The 22,741-nt window shown below is 36.7% G+C and overlaps 1 protein-coding gene across 1 annotated transcript in view; it reads right to left on the reverse strand.

The window, feature by feature from the left end:
- The window catches only part of LOC107591114 (PRKC apoptosis WT1 regulator protein-like), an 80,241-nt gene that overhangs the window by 33,388 nt on the left and 24,112 nt on the right, over window positions 1-22,741 (reverse strand). Inside the window, exon 2 of the mRNA XM_016280160.1 lies at window positions 1,412-1,540. Coding sequence (XP_016135646.1) covers window positions 1,412-1,540 — 129 coding nt within the window. The remainder of the gene's footprint in view (window positions 1-1,411; window positions 1,541-22,741) is intronic.

Genomic DNA, 22,741 nt, shown 5'->3' on the forward strand with positions numbered 1-22,741 from the left:
CATGCTTTTAGTTGCAAACAATTGCTCACTAAAAGTCCTTTTATATTTTGCAATAATAGGTTTGAAATTCTCACAGAATAATACAGTAGCGATCCATTCCAGGGAAAAGTAATACAAGATGACATGCACTCACACAATGTCAATGTGATTATACTGTCGGATATCGCGTCCTTTATGCATTCAGCAACCTGAAGTTACATGGAATCAACCACCCAACAGGAGGAAATTAGATGCAACAAAATGATGCATCATTCAGAAAAATACGTAATCATGTTCCCAGAGCTCTACTGATGGCACATTGACATTTAGCCATCCTCATCCTTCAGTGAGCCACTAAAGATGACAAATGCTGGCAAGATTTTTAGTGAATAATTAAGTTTGGTCTGTTCCTCACTCAAAGCTATCATTCGACATCAAGATTTGGAAGTTCTACTTGCTTTACTTTGATCAGGCCCCTGTCACTATATAGATACATTGTATAAAAAAGAGCAGCGTGAACATTCTTCAAAACATCTTATTTTGTGTTTGGCCGTACAGATTTGGAACAGCATGAGGGTGATTATATGCATGCATTTATTTGATCAACAAAAAAAACAAAAACAGAAATATTGTGAAATATTATTATAATTTACAAATATTTCCTATTTTAATATATATTAAAACTGTAATAATTATTGTGGTGGCAACGCTGAATTTACTCCAGCCTATACTCTAGTCTTCAGTGTCACAGCATTCTAAAATGCTGATTTTGGTGCTCAAGAAATAATTATTATCATCAATGTTGAAAACATTCGTGCTGCTTAATTTTGTTTGGGGGAAACCATGATACAATTTTTTCCGGTTTATTTGATTAAAGTCTTTCCTGTCATTTATTGCAACCTTTCTTAATAACAGTATTAACTTCTTTATATATATATATATATATATATATATATATATATATATATATATGTGTGTGTGTGTGTGTGACAAGGGAAGTATTTTACACAATTGCTATTGTCTTTTATGTCTCTTTTCTCGGCCAATTTTCTCTTTTCTTAGTTTTTGTTAACTTGTTCGGTATGTTGTTGACACCTTTGCTCACCCCTAAAGTTCTGCTTTAAAACTCTAAAATAAAAAAGTCAAAAAGATGATGCAGATGTGATCCTGAGTCACATTTCCTCTCTAGACAGGTGATAGCACAAGGTAAATAAAAGACAAAACACCATCACGTCTAATGTCAAGAGTTATTATCTTACTATGTATTGTGGCTTGATGCAGCATGAACGCTGACTGCCCTGCTTTCTGTTTGTCACTTGATTGTGTTTGTTTCTTTGGTCAACACTGCCTCTGTAAGGCCGAACAGTGACTGCACTCTACACCCTTTAGAGGCAGGATTATCTTCTGAAATGACTAACAAACACTCTCTCACCTGTATCGAGTAGGCCGCTCCGGGGTCAGGGGTCATTGCCTCGTTCTGAACCGTGTTGTGCTGTGTAAGACTTTCTTCCATCTTCCTCTCCTTCTCTTCTCCATCGTCGTCATCAAGCTCATCCAAGCTCTGCAGAGAAATTTCAGGCTTGGTTAGTTTAGTTTGCTCAGATTGTTTGGGATTTGTGGATTAATTTCACATGACAAGAGAGTCTAATTGTGTTCTCTACACACACACACACACACACACACACACACACACACACACAAACAGACACAGGAAGTCTGCTACCGAACAACCTCTGTGGTATGAGTCTAGGGAATTTTGGGAAATGGAATGTCCCAGTGCACAGAACATTTTAGATGTTTTAAAGCATACAACATTAAACACAAACCAATAAACATGATAATTTGGAGAAAACCAACAGTTTGAGCTAATTATGATAACACCCACTGCCCTATCTGACAAAAGTGACAAAGAAACCGGTTTTCTGACTGCACGTAAACCAGTCTTTCCTGTTCAGTAAGAAGCAGAGAGAGTGAAGGTGGAGTTCAGAACAGGGCTGGGAAGGTAAAAATAGCCTTACAAGGCTAAACTGGAATGTAATCATTTACACAAGCTTTCCGGCCAGCCGGTTTTATCAACACTTCCTGGGGACGGGCCAAACTCTAAACCCTCTCATAGACATCGGCATACGCAAATTAATGTATAAACTATGACTTCGACACACACACGTTCCCCCTCCCCAGGGATCAGTAAACACGCTCCACCAGCCCCCGCTGCACCATAAAAGAGGTCACTTCTGCACTCCGCTGCCCGTTAGCCACAATCAGACATTCCCCTGCCTAATGACAATCATTTATGTCCATTAAGACAGCTTATAAACTTGAGGGCAAATTATTGTCAACAGTAAATGACTATTAAGACACTTTCAAATGAAGCCATTATTGAACAAATATATAGAGAGACACCCGCTCGCACTAAGTGACCTTTTAAAAAAACAATAAAAAAAGCAAACAGGCCTATTAACATTGAAAGTGTGTAAAGATAATCTGTTTAGAGGCTGGCTTGAAACTTCTATGCCAGTTTATGGAGTTTTATCATCAATTAGGAGGTGTGGAAAGACACTAATTTAAAGGGGTCATATCAGGAGAAATAAAACAACAACAAACAATGTGCCTGAGGATTACAAAAAGCCTATCTAGATATTTGCATACAGACATTACAGCAAACAATGTACTTTTTAATTCGGAGTCAGAAAATGTCATTAAGATAAATACAAAAAAGTAAAAAAATAAATAAATAATGTAATTTAAAATGAAGTTACATAAATATATTAAATATGGAAAAATATATAAATTAAAACGTGAAAAGTATTGGAAAAAATAAAGAAAAGACAGGTTAGATGATCACGCCTTTAACCTCCTTGTGTTTGCAGTGAGGGAGATGGGCTTCGTTTAAATAACAACAAATAAATAAAAACTCCATCTGTGCTCATCTTCTGCTTTATTAGGAATGCATGTGCGGGTGGAAATTTTGTGTCTGGCCAGTGGCAAAAAAAATGATTCACGATATATCATGTTAATACCCCTTTCCTGGAAGAGGGTAGATGCAACATGTCTGCCTCAAAACTGCAGTCTATCCCACCGTCTTAACTTTTAACTTTGTTTTTGTTTTTCAGCTGTCAAAGCTGAACTACCTGAAGCTTTATGCATATGGCATATTCCCTCAAATTTATCTTTTACATTCATAATGTCTCTCCACAAGAATTGATAAAAGCATAAGAGAATGTGCTTCACGTTCTTATTAAAACATTTCTTTCTTAAATAAAATTGTTTATGTTTTATACTTAATAAAATATTTATTAATAAAAATATGATTAACCTTTGGAAAATATACATATTTAAAATGTACAATATCTTTCTTCTGGGAAAACAATCTAAAAATAATGATGACTCAATCTTGTGTATTTTATCTTGGCCGGAACACAGTATTGGCCATCCAGCATTCAGAAACTGAACTATTTTTATAACTTGCCTATTAATTTATTATCATTTCATCCATTTTTAATAATTAATTCATTTTGTTTTACACACGATGGTTCAGTTTCGGAATTCTCTCTAAAGTGTTTAACAGTAAAAGTGTGGGAACTGTGTACTGTGTTTTTTGATCGGTGTTGTATTCAGGCCAGTTATGCAGTAGATTAATGGAGAGTTGAGCTGAGGGGCTCTGGATGCTCTTCCCTCCTGATGTCCTCGGCAGACTGGATTTAATGACTGTGGATTAATCAAGTACTGCCTGCCCTGGCTACACAGGTTCATTAGGATGATGTATTACACCCATGGAAGGTGAAAAGTGTGTGCGCGCGTGTGTGTGTGATGCAGTCAACTGTCCTTTAATCATCACAAACCCACAGTCGCCTGGAGTGACTTAATGACTTAAACCAGAATCCCAAGATTATTCCGGGCACAGCTAAAAGCCATTTTATTTCATAAGCACACACATTAGAATCAAATTTGGAGGGCTGTGGAGACACTTTTCATGCATCAAACACAGTACTAATATTTCCTTCCACATTAATACAACGCAAACAGATATGTGACGTGATATTGGTATTTCCTTGATCGCTGCTATGACTATATTCCAACCTGAGCTGCCGCACTATGAACTCTTTATTTTGACTCACAGCTGATTGCAATACAGCTAAGCTAACAATGCAATAGTCTAATAAACATAAAAATGTAATATTGTTAAATACTGTAAAAGGCTTAAAAAGGCTTTTTTTCTGTTAAAATTATTATTATTTTTTTTTAAATAAGCCATTGGTCCAGTTTTCAGTGTCACATGATCCTGTCTTAGAAATCATTCTAACATGATGATTTGGTGCTCAAGAAACTTTATCATCAATGTTGAAATGTTGATTTTCAGGATTATTTGATGAATAAGTTGCATTTATTTGAAATAAATTAAATCTTTTGTAACATTCTAAATGTTTTTACTGTCACTTTTGATCAGTTTAATACTTGCTGGAAAAAAAAGTATTAATTTCTTATAAAAGATTACATAAAAATTTTAGGCATGCCTACAATGCCTTAAAATGCTGCCTACTGAGGCAGAAAGATCCACCTGCAAATGTTGTGCAAGTATTTGAATGAGATTTATGATGGCAGCCTTGCATATCTCTATCCTGCACTGGACAAGAAATTAACCTCACTTGGTGAACACATATTTACGGCTTAGCCACCTTGAGTGCTCAAAATTTTGTACGCACACACAACTGGCAGGGTAGTATCGGAGGAAGGCATTCTCTGGCTATTAAATTTAATCAGAAACCATTTTCTGACAGCCCAGTGGTCATGGTCAGCTCTCCATATTTTTACCTTTATACACACAAAAACATGTCATTGCCTGTTTTCTGTTCCCCAAATAAATGAATTGTATTTTTTCATTTAATTTCAAAACAGAGAAAGGGGTGAAGATTTAGACTGGGGACTTTTGCTAGTTTGCAGTGCACTATATAGGGGAGACTTTAACACATTAATTCAGGCTGCTCCCAAAAGCTGAAAAATGCTGCCACCGCAGGGAGTATATGGAGGTAGGAAGGCAACAATGTCACATCCTGTCTACCGAGATACCTTCATCAGATTGTTTTTGAAGGCAGCACAGATGCATCTTCCACTGCCTATGAATGCCACTATTCTGCGCATGCAATTCTGTGAGAGTTGAGATGAAGGTCAATGGAGTCTGAAAGTTGCACCTGCCAGTCAGTTTGTGTATAATTGTAAGTTTTTTGCCCATTTTTTACTTTTTCCTTAATCTCAAGCAATAAATTAATATGGTGAATAAATATCTGCTTGGTTATCACAAAAGCTCTCTCTCTTTTGTTGTACATTATTAGACTGTTATGCTGTTAGAGGAATCCTGGCCAAAATCAGTTTTGGAGCTACCAGATAAGTCTGTTTATACAGCAAAAAGGCAACTAAATGCAGCTTGTGTTTGTGAGATAAACATATTTAAATTACATTGAACTCTTTCCCCACCATTTATGGAATTTTCCATCATTTATGAGACAACACTTTACCGCCATTGACAGAATTTTCCGGCTTTCTGTGTTTTCACTGGTGCACGGCATGAGGCATGATCATCAAACATTAATCATTACATAAATCAAAACTGCCTAAGGTTACAGAATGAAATTACAATCCAGGAAGTGTTTTAGGACCATGTAAGCTTTGGGGGTGTTGATAGAATTGATCAACTCCATCTATGTTTTGATCATCGATCTGAATCTGATCCGGACATAGTCTTTGACAAAAACGTGATTTTCTCTTTTTTTTTTTTATGAAACCTACCCATACTTAAGTGTTGATGAAACAGTATGCAAGAAGCTAGAATAAAACATTTGTTTTTTGTTTGTTTATAAGCAGAGGCTCTGTTCTTTCTTTTGACATATTCAGATATTCATACGACAAAATGTTTATTTTCTGGGAGCCATAAAAATTTTGTGAAAATTATCAAAAATACTGGCAGTGGCTGACAACTTAAAAAAAAAAAAAAAAAAACACTATTAGGGCAAAGAATTAAAGTAATACACTTAGAAAATGGGGACATACTTTCAGGAAACTATTTATTCTCTGTAATTGCTAGTAAATTTAAATAAGTGTGGTTCATTCAATAATAAAGACTCTGTCATCATTTGTTCTCATGTTGTTCCAAACCCTCTCTTTTTGTCCTGTTTCTCACACAAATGTATTTGAACGGCTTCAGAGAAGAAAAAAAACCTGACAAGCCATATGGACTTTTCTGGTAGCTTTATCATCCTTTTGGGAGATTTACAGTGCCCAACTGCCTTAATGAAACACAAACAGAACAAATCTTACACAAACACTTCACGCATATATTTTCGCATTAAATTCAATTGGACAATTAATGTATGAACTGATTTAGGAATGATTTACATAGAAATCGCTTGTTTCGTGATAAACATACTAACTGAAGTCACACAGAGTCATACTGGCAGAACTATTCCTTTAAGGTTCTCAGAGTGAACCATGTCTATTAGAGGTAGTTTGGTTAGGATATTTTAAAAGCTGCCGAAGTCCTCATACTCCATCAGTTTCTGCAAAGACATTTGTTTTAAAAAAGTCACCACAAAGACAAACCTTGACCTCATGACTTGTGTGTGGCCAAACCACAGTATACTCTCAGAGAGAGTAAGCACAGTCTATCTACACAACCCCAACAGCGATTCAAGCATGCATAACCCAGACCTACATTTGATAACAGACACGGCAGGATCGACTTAATCAGTCAGACATAAAAATAATGAAAACAACAGAAGGACAAAGTCAGGACATCAGACTTAATCCACTGCTTGATCCGTGCCAGGTCTGAGAGAGCCATCGGGCTGTTTTTGTTGCTTTTAGTGTAACCATGATGGTCCGCAGGGTGTATTATGAGGTTTTGAAGGAATGTTTGTGAGAGCTTAGAAAGCATTCACAGCTTTGCACCGTCTCTCCTAAAATGGTAGCCTTCTTTCTGAAACAACATACTTCCAGCAAACCACCGAAGCCTTTCCTGGTTGGTAAATAAATCTTGTGTCTGAGAGAATTGTGCGCAGATCTGCAGCCTGTAAAGTTATTTCCGAATTCAGCTCGGTCCAGCCACCTCTACGTTTACTATATGTCGTTAAATCACACATCCATTTCATGTACAGTTCCAGTATGTTAGATCTATGAACATGAATTAAACCACGAATTTTACCAAAAAAGTTGTTTCAAACATGTATGATTTTTTTAATGTCCATTCCATGAAAATCAAAGGGGGTTCCAAGTGTTGTTTTTGATCCCATTAAATTCAAAACATTTATCAAAATATCTTATTTTATGTTCCAAAGAAGAAAGTCAGTCATAAAGGTTTAGATCAATGAGGAGTATATGACAACAATTTCAATTCTTGGGTGAACTAACTGACAGAGCAGTTGATATATAGGAATATTTTTTGCCATAGTGGTAAAAGTAGTGGTGATTTATTTCAAAAGTATTGTTATTATTAGTCTTGTAAACTGAGCATTCATCTAGGTGATATTGGCTGAATAAAAACAAACAAAAATCATAATCTCAAGGTTACAATTCTCTCTGCTGCCCGTGTGGTTGGTCAAAGATGGGGCATTTTACTCAACAGCCATCCACAGACTGATGTAATTATTTGAAAGTCTGAATTGAATTTCAAGACTCTTGCTGCAGAACTTTGCATGGCTGTGGTAGGCTAAATTCTACTGAAGTCACTCAAAAGCAGACAATAAATAATCTGATTTTATCACTATGACTCATGTCAAACTCACAGCAGAAACGTCCCATCATTTGTACAATCTGATTCAGAGCACGGAGGGACTCACACAAAAGGTTATTTTTAAGTTTCGTTTGCTTTATAAACACAATACTTTTGTTAAGGATTAGTTCATCCAAAAATAAACTATAGGAAAACAAAGAGCTGCTCTTTTGCACAAAATGAAAGCCAATGGTGACCACCATGTCCCTGGTCCCTATGCACTTTTATTATACAGAAAACAGCAGCTTAAGTCAATGATGACTTTAATTCTGGTCTTTAACATCTTTTTAACATCAGCACTCTTGATATTGACCTCTTATATACTTTGTGACTCTACAGAGACGATTGACAAATCAGAAAACTGCTTTGCGGCACCCAATAAAAATAGTGAAAAATATTATGAATGCATGAAATTTGCTGATCACAAGCTCCACTCTGTAATTTTCCAGTCATATGGAGAACTGGCTAATTACATGCCTCCGATTCCTCACGCCTAATGGCTGCTTGATGTTTTGCTATATTTGTCACGTAGAAGATGCGCATTATATGGGTGAAGAAACAACCAGGGCTCTGAAGTGAACTTGAGACAAGTAGCAGAATAGTGACTGTTTCGAATGGCCACGGTGGGCTAAGAACCACTGTGATAAAGCGTTTACAACTACATATCACATTTGTTTACGATCAAGGATAAACAGATGCTTGAACAAACACAGCCTAAATGCTTGGTATTATGAAGTAGGAGTCTTCACGACCACAGGAAGCCATAAATATCATTGCAAATTCCCTACAGCATCCTTCTACAGGTTTAAGGGTTATAGTCAAGCAGAGTTCATTCTTAATCAGCCAGTTCCTCGTTCCTCCTCGAGGACTAAAAGAGGGCATTTGGTGTTAAATAACCCTTGAAGGGGCTACTGACCAGATGAGGCTGGTTATCCCTCACTGTTTATCCAGACACGAGTTCTTCTGATGCATTGGTAAACACAGTGAGACTGCTTCCCATTATCGACTTCACTGTTTATTCTCGCCTATATTTGACTAGGGAGTTGAGTGTTCAGTCACTACAAACAGAATAGTGGTGTCAACAGCGTTCAGTCAACCAAATATGTGACTTAAAGCAGTATGAGAGACCCCCTTAAAAGCTAGGACAATTTTTTGTAGTTTACCGACCTCTAATTCACCAAAAAGCAAACATAACGGTTAAATTCTTGAACAATGGATAGTTTTAAATCAAAATACATCCAACCTCTTTTTCATACCTCAAATCAATATCAATATTCAACTAGGTGAACTGAAGCCAAGGTGGAATGGTGCTAAAGACAACCCGATTTCATGAGAAAATGTAACAATTTTATGAGGTGGCAATTTTGTATGAGTTCATACAATTTGATCTGTACAAGAATGTATTATTTTTAGAAAAAAGTAAACAAGAATGTCCACCCCAAGCCCTACCACTAAACCTAACCATTCAGTGGGGATTGTATGAAAGCATACTAATTCGTATGAATTAGAAGAATCGGCGCCTATAGCCTCATGGACAGTTTATCGTGGGCATTCTGCAGTTGTGCTTTGAGTGTCCCAAGTTCAAATCCCTGCCTAGTGGACCTTTCCTGATCCCGTCCCCTGTCTCCCACTCAATTTCTTCATATCTCCACTGTCCTTTCAAGAAAAACGCAAAAAAGACACCATAAAATTTGTATGAATTAGCCACAAATTTGTCAACATGTAAAACAGTTCAAAATTGCAATGACAGTGTGTTGATAGGGGTTTTACAATAGGGTTGTGCCGATAGACGATAGTATCATGTATCAATGATAGTCAGAGATATCGCCTGTGGCTGATGCCTCTGATGATAGCAAGACAATTATTATTATTATTATCAGGCTAGTAATACTATCTAACCAATATTAGGGCTTACTTGTTCCTTCACTGATTATAGTGTTTTTAAAGTGCATATACTCTCGTTAGACTGAAGTCAGTTATGATGTTCTTTGGTAATGTCAATGTTCTTTGCTCGTTTTCTGTAGCTGCTTTTTGAATGACTGAGGAAATGCAAGTATTATAATTAGTAACTTACAATGTTTCTATTAAAGTGTTACCATGTTAAATACAAATTCAGTAATATTAAAAACATTAGGCTTCTTTTAGCCTTACACTGGAGTTGGTTCAATTTCCGGCAATAAAACCAAGTAAATAAATAATTAAATACATTTGCACAATAATATTGTGTATCGGCGATCTCACAGGTTGACGATAGGACGATATGAAAATTAAGCATATTGCCCAATACTACTTTACCATAATCTTTTATTTTACCACTATCAGCATAATGACCTGTTCACTCCAAGAACAAAAGCTAACTATACGGACGTCTACACCAACACGCTGCAGTTTAGTCGCCTGCCACTTCAAATGCTCGCACTCTTTAAAGTGAGGTGGATTCTGATTGGCTGTCAATGTTTTATCTATCATCGACTGAAAAAAAATAATTCTGAAATCTTTCCAACGATATAGTAACCATCCTTGAAAGGGGATTGAGAGTGTAGAATATGAACAAACGAACATGAATGCCAATCATGGACAAGCTGTGCAGGGTTTAGGCCCCGATCAGACAGAATGCATTTTTTGCAGTGAGAAGCGCCTTTTTTAAAATTGTTTTCTGTTGGCAGTGAGCGTTTTGCGCGCTGTTTATGCACCCCCAGGCGCCTCGCGTTTTTGGAGGAGCGCTCTTAGCTCCTGAAGTTGAAAAAAAAAGCAACTGAGTGGAAAAGCGCCCGACGTCATTCGTGGTTTTTTTTCCATTGTCCAATCGAATGAATGGAGAGGCGGGCCTTCTGTTGTGGTGACGAAAGTTTACCTTTGCTTAAAAAGGCTGGAAACTGCAATGATGGAGGAGAAATGTTTGGTGTCTGTCACGGGTTACCCGAAGCTTTTTTTAAGGTTTCTGCTAAAATTACAGTTTACTTAACAGCAAAAACCACAGATTTTAGAGCGCTCGCGCTATAATCCTTTGATTAGACTGACAGGACAGCTGATTTGGTGGTTGCCTAGCAATAAAAAAAAAACGCAGCGCACTGCTCTTTTTTTTTTTTAAGTCACCTAAAAAGGCAGTGCGGTGCGCCTTGCGTTTTCTGACCTAAAAAACGCATTCGGTGTGATCGGGGCCTTATGCTAGCAGCAGGAAGCACAACTGCTGTTTAGTCAATCACAAAGATCTATTATCTTCTTTTAACCACTGGCAAACACTGCTTTGTCACTGTGCTATGGTTTCAAGCTCTTCATTTGTGGTTCTTTAGTTCTGAGCAGGCATGCTCTTCTGGTTTTCAGTAGCTGCCAGTAGTTCTGCTTTACACTGAGCACAGCGGCATGTTCTTCCTCCATAAGCACACACTTCAGTCATGCTCAAGAGACCAGACCGCGCTGCAGCGAGAGGGCAGAGTGCACGCTAGCAGTGAGTCATCTACCCCCCTCTTGTCCTCCACATTCTTTCACTTATTTTCCCTCCCCTCCCTTTTTTGGAAATCTTTTCCTATTTCTTCACTTGGTTTGTTCTTTTTTTGAGTCTAATGAGCCAGACACTCAGCAGGTTTAGAGAACTGCTGACTCATTGTCCAATGGTGACCTGGTAAGTGGGAGCACATATAGCAATAGGACGGTGAACACGTAACACTATGATTTAATGGGCTACTGAGAGCTGGAAGAGCTTCCTCTGTAAAGCAACTAAGCACTCCTCTCTCTTTGTATCTATGTGGGTTTCATATGGTTTTGAAAAACTTTGATACAATTTTAAATAAAAGTTTTTTTTGTTTGTTTCTTTTGTTTTCATGTGGTGTACCCAAATATACTATCTATACATCTTGAATACATACAGTACATGAGCGTTCAGTAATCCTAATCCTTAATAAAAAATAAGTTGTATCTATTTTTGGCACTGACCTTGACAGTAATAAAGACCTGTAGGGATTCTCTATAATTAGTTTTATTTTACTGCACATTTCTGCATTGTAATTGCAAAAATAAAAATTGTGTCTGAAAGAATGTTACAAGTAAGTTTATTTATAATTATATATTTATAAATCCATATATTATAAATAGATTTTTATGACCCTACCAAGAAATACACTACTGTTCAAAATTATAAAGTTGGTAAGATTTTTTTTTTACATTTTTAAATGTCTCATCCTCACCAAGGCTGCATTTATTTGATCAAATTACAGTAAAACAGTAATACTGTAAAATATTATTCTACTATAAACTGTGTCCTGTTTTAACATATGGATTTTTATATAAATTCCTTTGATGGCAAAGCCAAATTTTTAGTAGTCATTTCCTCCACTCTTCATTGTCACATGATCCTTCAGAAATCATTGTAAAGCCCCATTCACACCAAGGACAATAACTAAAAAAATAACTATGAAGATAACTATATTAGCATCCCCACCAGCAAATGATATCGTCTGTTTATTCTCAGCGCACGCTCGTCTGCAGCTTTAAAAATTTCGAGCTCAGGATGGATTCTGATTGGGTGTTAATGTTTTTATCGTTCATCAGCTGGAAAAAATCATTCTGAAAGTGATTCCAACGATATCGTTTCTCTGTGTCTTTATCGTTATAGCTGTGGTGTGGACTATTTTTTAATATTAACAATGATTTTTAGAACTATATCTTTATCGTTATCTTTATAATTATCATCCTTGGTGTGAACAGTCCTTAATATGCTGATTTGGTGCTCAAGAAGCATTCTTTTTACTATCATGACAAAAATATTAAATATAAATATTAATAATAAAACCTTTTTTTTTTTTGATAACTGTTCAAAAGTTTATAAGAACAGCATTTATTAGCAATAGAAACCTTTTGTATCATCATATATGTACTGTCACATTTGATCAATTAAATGCATAATTGCAGAAAAAAAAGTATTTTTTGATTATTAACAATTATTATGTATTAATTATTTGAAACTTTTGAACGGTAGTGCCCAAAGCTCATTTAAATTAGTTTTAAGTCAAAGTCCCTTACAAGCCTGTCTAAAACCTTTTTAGCAGGTACCTTCATACATAAAACACTGCCCACTTAGTCACTGACTGACTGCCCAGCAAGGCAGCAAGTTTTTAGACACTTCCTAAAGGGGATCTAATGTCAACCTGACCCACCTGCTAAATGCACATCAAGCTACACAATAACACTGATGGCAAACACAAGTGTGTCTCATTTAGCCTGCCGAGTTGCTTGCAGTGTTCTTGGTCTTGGCTTTACCGCTCTCCCGAAATCCAGAGAAAATCCCAACCCATCAAGCAGAACAGTAGGTCATTGTGGCAGTAGTGGCTCCCGATGACAAAGGCCCAACAATGAGGTAGAGATGTCTTGGCAGGGACACCCAAGCCAGTAAAACCTTACGATGAAGAGAAAACCATCTGTTCATGTTTTCTTTGATTGGGTTTATCTCACCGAAATAGCCATCCATTCTCGGAGCCAATCGCATTCAGGCCCGGTTCCTTTGTGAAGCGCTCGCAGGTTTCTTGGCCTCTGGTGCTGGGTTTCTTGGCTGTGGAACGCGAGTGTATTCAGAGAAGCTCAGCACTGGGACTATTCGGGTTTCATAGAGCTATCAAAAGAGTCACAGAAACCCTGCAATGCTGCAGTCGGTTACTGCGTGAGAATGGATGGATACCTCGCACTGCGAGCAGCCGTAATGTTGAGTTAGAGTGTCCGGCTTTCAGCCTTACAATGCCCAATTTACCACTACATAACTCACATCTGACACCAAAAAATGCTGCACATATACTACACTCTCATGCTTACAAAGGATTCATGGGATATTTGACAATTTCTATATAGATCATGTCAAAAATGTAGTAGTGAGAGGTTTGAAAAGAAAAAAAACTAAAATTTTCAATATTTTTTTATAGCTGCACCGTTTTAAAGTAGATTAATTTTGATGCACCGAGAATTGGAAGCACCTCTTCGTTCACCCTTCCTTTTATGTTCTGGGGAGGACCGTACAATTCAAAAGCATATTTCAGAGCATAAACCACCTTCTAACTGGGCAGACTAGGTGTTAAAGCAGCAGACACATTCCTCTGGCAACAAACTGAGACATCCTGCTCTGAAGTATGATGTTAATCTATTCCAGTACAGAGCATTTCATTACTCCTGATCAACAGAAGGCTGCAATCAAATTTTGTTATGTAACTGACAATTTCTATATAGATCATGTCAAAAATGTTGTAGTGAGAGGTTTGAAAAGAAAAAAAACTAAAATTTTCAATATTTTTTATAGCTGCACCGTTTTAAAGTAGATTAATTTTGATGCACCGAGAATTGGAAGCACCTCTTCGTTCACCCTTCCTTTTATGTTCTGGGGAGGACCGTACAATTCAAAAGCATATTTCAGAGCATAAACCACCTTCTAACTGGGCAGACTAGGTGTTAAAGCAGCAGACACATTCCTCTGGCAACAAACTGAGACATCCTGCTCTGAAGTATGATGTTAATCTATTCCAGTACAGAGCATTTCATTACTCCTGATCAACAGAAGGCTGCAATCAAATTTTGTTATGTAACTCGAAACCCCAGAATAAACGATTTCCAATGTTCATGTTTTTTTCTTAAGAACAAAAACATAAAATTAAACTTTGATTTACCTCAAGTCCCTTTTATGTTTCTGAACTGAAAGACACAGATTCCATTTTTGATTTTCAAGAAAAAACTATTACGAATAAACAATGTTTTCAAACACATTTTTCTTTAATCAAGGTCATTGGAACAATTTCCATGTGCCAAGTTGTTCTGTAGTTCTTATAATAAATCACAGATGATAAATTCTACTATTCTGAAATTCTACTATTGACTAGCATCTCAGCAGGAGCAAACATCTGCGACATATGGACATGTCTGTGGAATCAAACGCAAGTAATTAACGATGTTTGAGACAGACGAATGCTGGACACAAGCAAAATGAAGTAAGCTAAATTTATTTAAAAGCTATTGTTTTATATGGCTTGGTGGTATGATGATAAGTGTCAAATCAAAATAGATTTTGTGTATATCAGGCTATGTGGCTTATTTCCACACAGCTTACTGTGGGCAGCAGTTTAAAATTATTAACATGTTAGAGCGATTAAGAAACATGGGTGAATGACAAAATAAAATGTATGACATGCTTGATAGCAATAAAAACAGTTATTAAACCACAAAAGACAACTAAATTCAGTCCCCCCCCCTTCCCCAAACGGTTTGTTCACTTGTGCTAGTATTGAATCCATGCATTACTGTAGGTCTACTATCGTATCATCAATATTAATATAATCAGCAGCAGCAGCAAAAATAAAAATCACTGTTTGAATCTATATCTCTATGTTGTAGTTATTTGTCCTGTTGTCATTTGTTTCTTTACACGTCACTCACTCACTTTTCAAAATAACCAAACTTTATGCATTTTGTTTGTTCTTTGTCATGTATGACTATTGTGCATCAAACATAATACTTAATATTATTAATTATTAAAAAAAACATTGCACTTTTTTGTGCAAATTTCTAGGAATTATCAACAAAATCAGTCATTTTGATTGCAAAATCATGAAAAAAATGAAATCCTGGATATTATCTATTAGAATGCTCCCAAATGTCAAGATATGGGGCAAAAAAAAGCCCTATATGAGTGCTTGTTTTTATAAAATTTAGTCAAGTAATATCACAAAAGCAATTCTGTTTTCGTTTATCAGCATGATTGCGAATGAGATTATGAGATTATTCAACACAGCAAAAACAGTTGACAACAGTGTCAATTATTATTAACTTGTTTTTTAAACTGTTTTAAATATAAAATAATTCAAACAAATCCAAGAGCAGAAGCATTGTCTATCTTCAAGCAACACACAGTGGTGTTTCATTAAAGAATGGATCAGTGTTTTGAACAAATGGGTTTAATGAATGATGAATCAGCTGCTTTGAATGAATTGTTTTAACAAATAATTAAGATACTGACTTGCTGCAGTTTACTTGGGATTCTAGTCTCACATTCAAAATATATGTTTTAATATTATTTTAAAAACATTAATATCACTCATTTCTTTCACTGCTGTGAACGAACTGCCTACCAAATATTGTCCAATTATTGTTATAGACAAAATATCATTATTATTTTTTGGTTAGATATTGCTGAGCTGTACTGTTGTTAATATATTTTTCAAAAGTACTCTTTATTTCTTTGAGAAAAATAACAGTGCACTTTTTTAGATGTACTTTTGATCATGTATCTTGAACAAAGCTCAAAAATCTGTCTGTGCACAGTACTGCCATTGTTGAGACCCTGTCACTGTGATTGACAGTCCCTACAAAAACAAAGCCCTCTTACACATCCAGCTCACCATTTCTCCTTTCATTTCCTCTGCACTTCCAGAATCTGAAGAATAACAGAAGCTGAGAATCCAGGAACATAAAGCAGAGAGAAAACAAAGAGCTTTCAAACCAAAAGGCCAGATTAGCTTCTTAAGCTCAAAGATGTGTTTATTTATTTAAGAAGCGACCCAAAGCCTCAAATTCCTTCAAGATAGCTAATGAAAGGAGAATATCACAGAACTCAGTCCCACTTTGGGATTTGATGGATTACAGGTCCAAGGGTAGCATGGTGACATAAAGCTCCTTCGGGAACCAGAGGGCCGCTTGTATCATCACCAACACTTAGAGCTTCCCATTCTGAGGGTTTGCTTTAGCTCTTTATGTGCTTGTTGAGGACTGGTTGGGAAAGAGAAGCAGCAGACGCTACAAAAATATATCACGTTTCCTCCCCCAGCCACCAGAAATGATAGTTTGCTGGAGGGATTACATCTGTGTGGTGAGGAGTCAACCACTTTCTGGGACGACGATGGGCTGAGGAGAGCAGCCAAACTGCGTAGTCCACGACCGCTCTGCCAATGAGAACACAGTAGTGCTGCAGACATCAGACCGTGGCGGTGGGGCTGGGGGAACGCCAGTGTGAGCATTTGTGTTTTGGGGTTTTGAGGCCTGTTATTGCAGAACCGATGGCAAGTCGCTCCGAAACAGTCCGTACGGCAACGAAACGTCATTGACCTCTCGCAGAGCTCAAAACTGAAACGCAGAAATGAGAAAAACAGCAAAAACCACCCTCGGACCTCACAGGAACACAATACCCAGACAATTTATCTCTGGGAAACAAATTAGCTTTGCTGATTTCTACAAGAAATGTATGTAATGTGATGGAGAGATGATAATCAGAGGGTTTCAGATTTCCAAACTGAGCCAGAACCGCTGAGCAAAAAACATTCTGCAGTAATACCCAATCACCTACTGACAACAAAAAGCAGAGAGCATATTTAATTTTCTAGTACATTGTGAATGTGTCCTACTTTCTCATTGCAATGAAACATTCATGAAGCTAGCTCTCAGTAGGGTGACTAACTAACGATTTTGTAAACTGAATATGTCAAATTGCAATTGACAAAGAAAAAAACAAAAACTTTATTTCAACATGCTTTTTCTGCATTAGATGCATCACATGCATGTGGATATGTTCATAGATGTCCAGTTGGGAAAGCTGTACCTTTGCCCCACTGTCTTGTTAACACTCAAATCAATCTTAAGTGTGGACAAAAGGGAAATACTGTTGAGAAAACCACTGTGCGCTATAGATGTGCCGCTTCCAGACACGTTGCGCAACATAAGTATGGATCTGTGTAGGTAGAGATTACGCAACCTTCACATGGGCAACTGAAAAAAACCACATGAATCAGAAAAAGATGTTCAACCTGAGGTCCAAACACAACAAACATAAGTGGGCTTGGTATAATAGTTTAGTTGGAAATCAAAACAAACACAAAAGAGCGACTCAGAATGCTGTTCCAAGTCAGCTGGGTCCTCGGCGGACCTTTCATGGTAGCCCCACTGAGAGACGTAATGAGCCGAAAGAAAGCTCTCCTCCAATCCACAGGTACACCATATAACAACCTCAAAGAGATGAAATGATAAGTGGCCAATCAAGAGGCAGAGAGTGCTTTGATTTACGCCATGCAGCCTCTCTTCATTACCCAAATACATGTGTAAAACAGGGTTCGATACTGGAGGCAGACGAGCAGGTAGCTAAGAAACCGATTAGCGTTTAAAAGGGAAACCGATGTTCAAAACTGGTTAATCTCTTCAGCTTGTTAGAGAATAACAGTGCCTAATTAAATTCACATTACTCTAAGCAAATAGGTTTAAAGCCATCAAATGGCTTTTAATATCTGCACAGTATTCAGAACGGCAGAATTCCCTTGCAGTGACGCTTTAAAGCACACAAAACGCATTGCTCCCAGATCAAAGCTTTAAACGGTCCCTTCGCTAACCCTGTGAGGTTTGCACACATACGCAGACATATAAATAGTCGGAACGGGGCACATAAATATGCATAATTAATAACAGAATCCCAAATCTTTTCAGTGACAAAGTAAATTGGATGCCTGTCTTTATTGAAATCATCAGTCACTGGTGGGCTGATGAGTGCCACAGTTTTTCTTTCTCCAAAACAGTCTGTAAATCACCAGACGTCCAAATCCTGTTTAAACTTGTACAGTGTCGTCAAAGTACAACATTAGAGACCACAAATCCAATAAGTTTCATATCTGGTTACGCAAAACCTAAGTATTAAACTGCTAATTCCTTGCAAATACAACATTGAAAGCTTTTGAAACCAGGTGTGGGTTGTCTCATGAAACATAAGTACGCTGTCAGCCGTGATACGGCTCTGAAAAAAACACAGTCTGTGAGTCAACACCCATCGAGTGGGGCGGCAGCAGAAGAGGAGGATGATGGGTAAACACACAGTGTGGGGTGAAGTGAGGAGACCGTGACCTCGCAGCAAGGCTGTCGCCGCCACAAACGTTTATGAATATTGCGTAACTTTCTTTCACTGCTTTGGCAGCTCGACTTCTGCTGGGAGAGCGATGCGACTCTCCGAGCATATGTTTGGACGTGAATCAAAGAGACAATATTCCGACATGAGGTGCGTCAGTGAGGCATGAAAAACCCTTGATGTGCACAATGGTGAATTTCTTTTAATTATGCCAGTGGAGATTTCTAAAATGCTTCAATCTGGCACCATGAGCGCAGTCTAAACACAAGAGACAACAACAGACGAGTTTCTCTGTACCACCAAGATTCGTTGTTCCATTTGTCTTTTTGATAAAGCTTCTCTCTTTTTGTCTATAAGAATCAACATTAGATTGAACGATTTTTCAAAGAGAGGACCGAAAACAAATTTATTTTCCTCCAAACCAGAGAAAGGAGCAAAGCAAATCAATGAGCAGAATATAAGCCTTCAAATTCATTCTGCATGACTGCAATTCTGTCCTATTGTGTGATCCGTCTTTTTCATCCACCAAAATAAAAAATAAAATAAAAAAATCGCTTTGCGCAATTAAATGGCCACTTGTAGCCTCAGGTCAAACAAACCTAGACAAACTGAAACAAATACTGAATTACACCATTCTCTTACTCACTGCAGTAAACAAACCAAAAAATGCAAGATGACTAAAGGAGTATTTGTTCTATGTGTCTGTGGTAATCACTTTGACCTTTTGTTCATTGTGAAACACGAAAAAAATCCAACATCTTGAGAGGTTGAGAGGATAATAGAGATTTGGGGATTGGATTTCTTGGCTTGAATCAGTAACTAACCAACCAGCAAGTAGTTATGCACCAAAAATAATAATTTAATTCTTAAAGTTTCCTTTTAGCCAAAAACCAAAATTACCTAATTTAAACCACTTGTAGTAAAGTTTTTTGGCAACAAGTCACCTCTCAATAATTCAGGCGAACAAATTTTAGATACAGGTACTCTAGCATAATTTTTGGTCATGGTGAAGTGCATCATCTCTGATTATACGTTTACCTGTTGTAGTTTGTCTATGTTGTGTTCACGAAATAGACACCAACACAGTCAAAACGCGAAAAGCACTAATTAAATGCAGTGTTTCCTCTAGGATTTTTTCCAGCTGTGGTGGCAGGACTATTTCCCATGGACCACGCCGCCTCTCCACCCCACCCAAGAATCACATGCACTCAGAAGTGAATTTATTTTAAATAAAAAAGACAATAAGATACAAAACAATAAAACAAAAACAAGATACTAATTAAATTAACAGTACTTTAAAAAAAAATGCAATCAGGTCTAACTATAATATATAGGTACTGAATTACAACAGAAACGGAATCATCTATTCAACTGTAAAATAACACTGGATAGTCTTCACTGTATAAATAGGCAGTAATGACAGACAGCAGCAGGTTTATTTAGGCTGCTGTCTCTTTAAGACCTCATGCACAGATCTAATATATGGTAACACAAAATAAAAAATAATCGCTTTGCGCAATTAAATGGCCACTTGTAGCCTCAGGTCAAACAAACCTAGACAAACTGAAACAAATACTGAATTACACCATTCTCTTACTCACTGCAGTAAACAAACCAAAAAATGCAAGATGACTAAAGGAGTATTTGTTCTATGTGTCTGTGGTAATCACTTTGACCTTTTGTTCATTGTGAATTTTTAGAAAGATGTAATTTCAAAAACATTCTACAAAATACATTGACTTGATCATGTTTAACAGCAATTTGGTGCTGTTTGCTAAACTGTTTACTTATACTCATTCTTGGAGTTAGTGTTATGAACACTTCTAGTTCAACACTAATTCACTTTTAACTCGTCTCACTCATCTGTGCTACAGATACGAATGACACATCAAATCATTTGGTGTGTTGAGGAGGATTGTGCCATTACTTATTTTAAACAACTGGGCTTACAATTTTCACCTATCAGATTATAAAACACGAAAAAATCCAACATCTTGAGAGGTTGACAGGATAATAGAGATTTGGGGATTGGATTTCTTGGCTTGAATCAGTAACTAACCAACCAGCAAGTAGTTATGCACCAAAAATAATAATTTAATTCTTAAAGTTTCCTTTTAGCCAAAAACCAAAATTACCTAATTTAAACCACTTGTAGTAAAGTTTTTTGGCAACAAGTCACCTCTCAATAATTCAGGCGAACAAATTTTAGATACAGGTACTCTAGCATAATTTTTGGTCATGGTGAAGTGCATCATCTCTGATTATACGTTTACCTGTTGTAGTTTGTCTATGTTGTGTTCACGAAATAGACACCAACACAGTCAAAACGCGAAAAGCACTAATTAAATGCAGTGTTTCCTCTAGGATTTTTTCCAGCTGTGGTGGCAGGACTATTTCCCATGGACCACGCCGCCTCTCCACCCCACCCAAGAATCACGTGCACTCAGAAGTGAATTTATTTTAAATAAAAAAGACAATAAGATACAAAACAATAAAACAAAAACAAGATACTAATTAAATTAACAGTACTTTAAAAAAAATGCAATCAGGTCTAACTATAATATATAGGTACTGAATTACAACAGAAACGGAATCATCTATTCAACTGTAAAATAACACTGGATAGTCTTCACTGTATAAATAGGCAGTAATGACAGACAGCAGCAGGTTTATTTAGGCTGCTGTCTCTTTAAGACCTCATGCACAGATCTAATATATGGTAACACAGGGCTCTACGCTTACTTTTCTTTTTAGGAGCACTTGTCCTCCTAATTTAAAAAATTTAGGAGCACCTTCTGATCAATAATCAAAAATGTGCCTTCCAAATACGAGGTGAAATTTGACTCCTTAAAGTGATTTACAGGGGCATTTTCTTTTTAGCTTTGTAATGGCATTTTTCTAATTATATTAAAAGTAGCCTATGTCATCTTTTATGTCAAATTCAAAAAAGTATATTTATAAGCTTTTTAAAATTTCTAATTAAAACAATATAATAAGTAGAATAAGACAATTAAGTCAATCAATCATGAAATTAGTATTAATAAAACAATTATTTGTACTACAGAGGTGGCAGTGGCAGAAGAACACAAAAGTGGCTTGTAGGTACATTTTCAGACGTTTAATGAGGCTCAGGGGTGGCATGAGTATAATTAAATTCATAAATTCATGTTGAGATTAATGTTTTAAATATAACATTTTGAATATAAAAATATTAGCTAATTGATTTAAATAACTGAAATTATAGTTAAAAATGTAACTAAAACCGCCAGCAGGTGGCGGCAAGTTGCTTGGAGATGCGCAGCGGCTCAGCTGTTACTTTATTTGGAACTATTTTCGTTGATGAAATGGAGCAAAATCAGGCAGTAGTTATAGCCAGACAATGTAAGTTACTTAGGGTGGGTTGCACCAATAAGGATCAAGCTTAAATCTAGATTAAATTGAGGTTTATCTAATAATTCTGTTGCACCAAACTTTAAACCTTGTATAAAAATAAGCAGGTTTACTTTTAAAGCATCATTTTGATCCTTCATTTTTAAATGAATCAGCCATTTTGAAAAAAATTATTTGAAAGACTGATTCAATGAATCACTCATTAAGACAGGGACTTGTTGCCACCTACTGGAGGTTTTAGTGTCACATTTATTTATCCATGACAGCCCTTAACCAGTACCCGAACAAAAATATACTTGACTAAATATTGTATAATTACTATTATCGAAAAATCCAAAAAAGAGAGATATCATTATTTGTCCATGTCGGACACCCCTACCACATAGCAATGCCTCTAGAACAGCAGCACTGTGATGGTGAGTTTTGCACATGCAAGCAGCACCACCCACAATGTCTTCACAATGTCAAAATATAGTTATTTTGCTGTTTGAACAGAAACTGTTCAAATCATTACTTAATTGACATTTCAATCTCATCTATGTAATATACATCTAGGGGGGAAAACATTATTGCAGCTCACTCTTTGGAACAAGTACATGTCAAGCCAGTTGTTCAAACAGCAAATGTGTGTCTCCTTATACAAGGACATAAATAATTTAAATTGCTTCCCTAGCAAACATATCACCAGAAACAACTGCCAAAAGAATTAAATGACAGCTTTCAGAGTTGCCGATCAAATATATATTAACCATCATCAATAT

This window comes from Sinocyclocheilus grahami, unplaced genomic scaffold, assembly GCF_001515645.1.
Source record: "Sinocyclocheilus grahami isolate Dianchi unplaced genomic scaffold, SAMN03320097.WGS_v1.1 scaffold8.1, whole genome shotgun sequence".
NCBI lineage: Eukaryota > Metazoa > Chordata > Actinopteri > Cypriniformes > Cyprinidae > Sinocyclocheilus > Sinocyclocheilus grahami.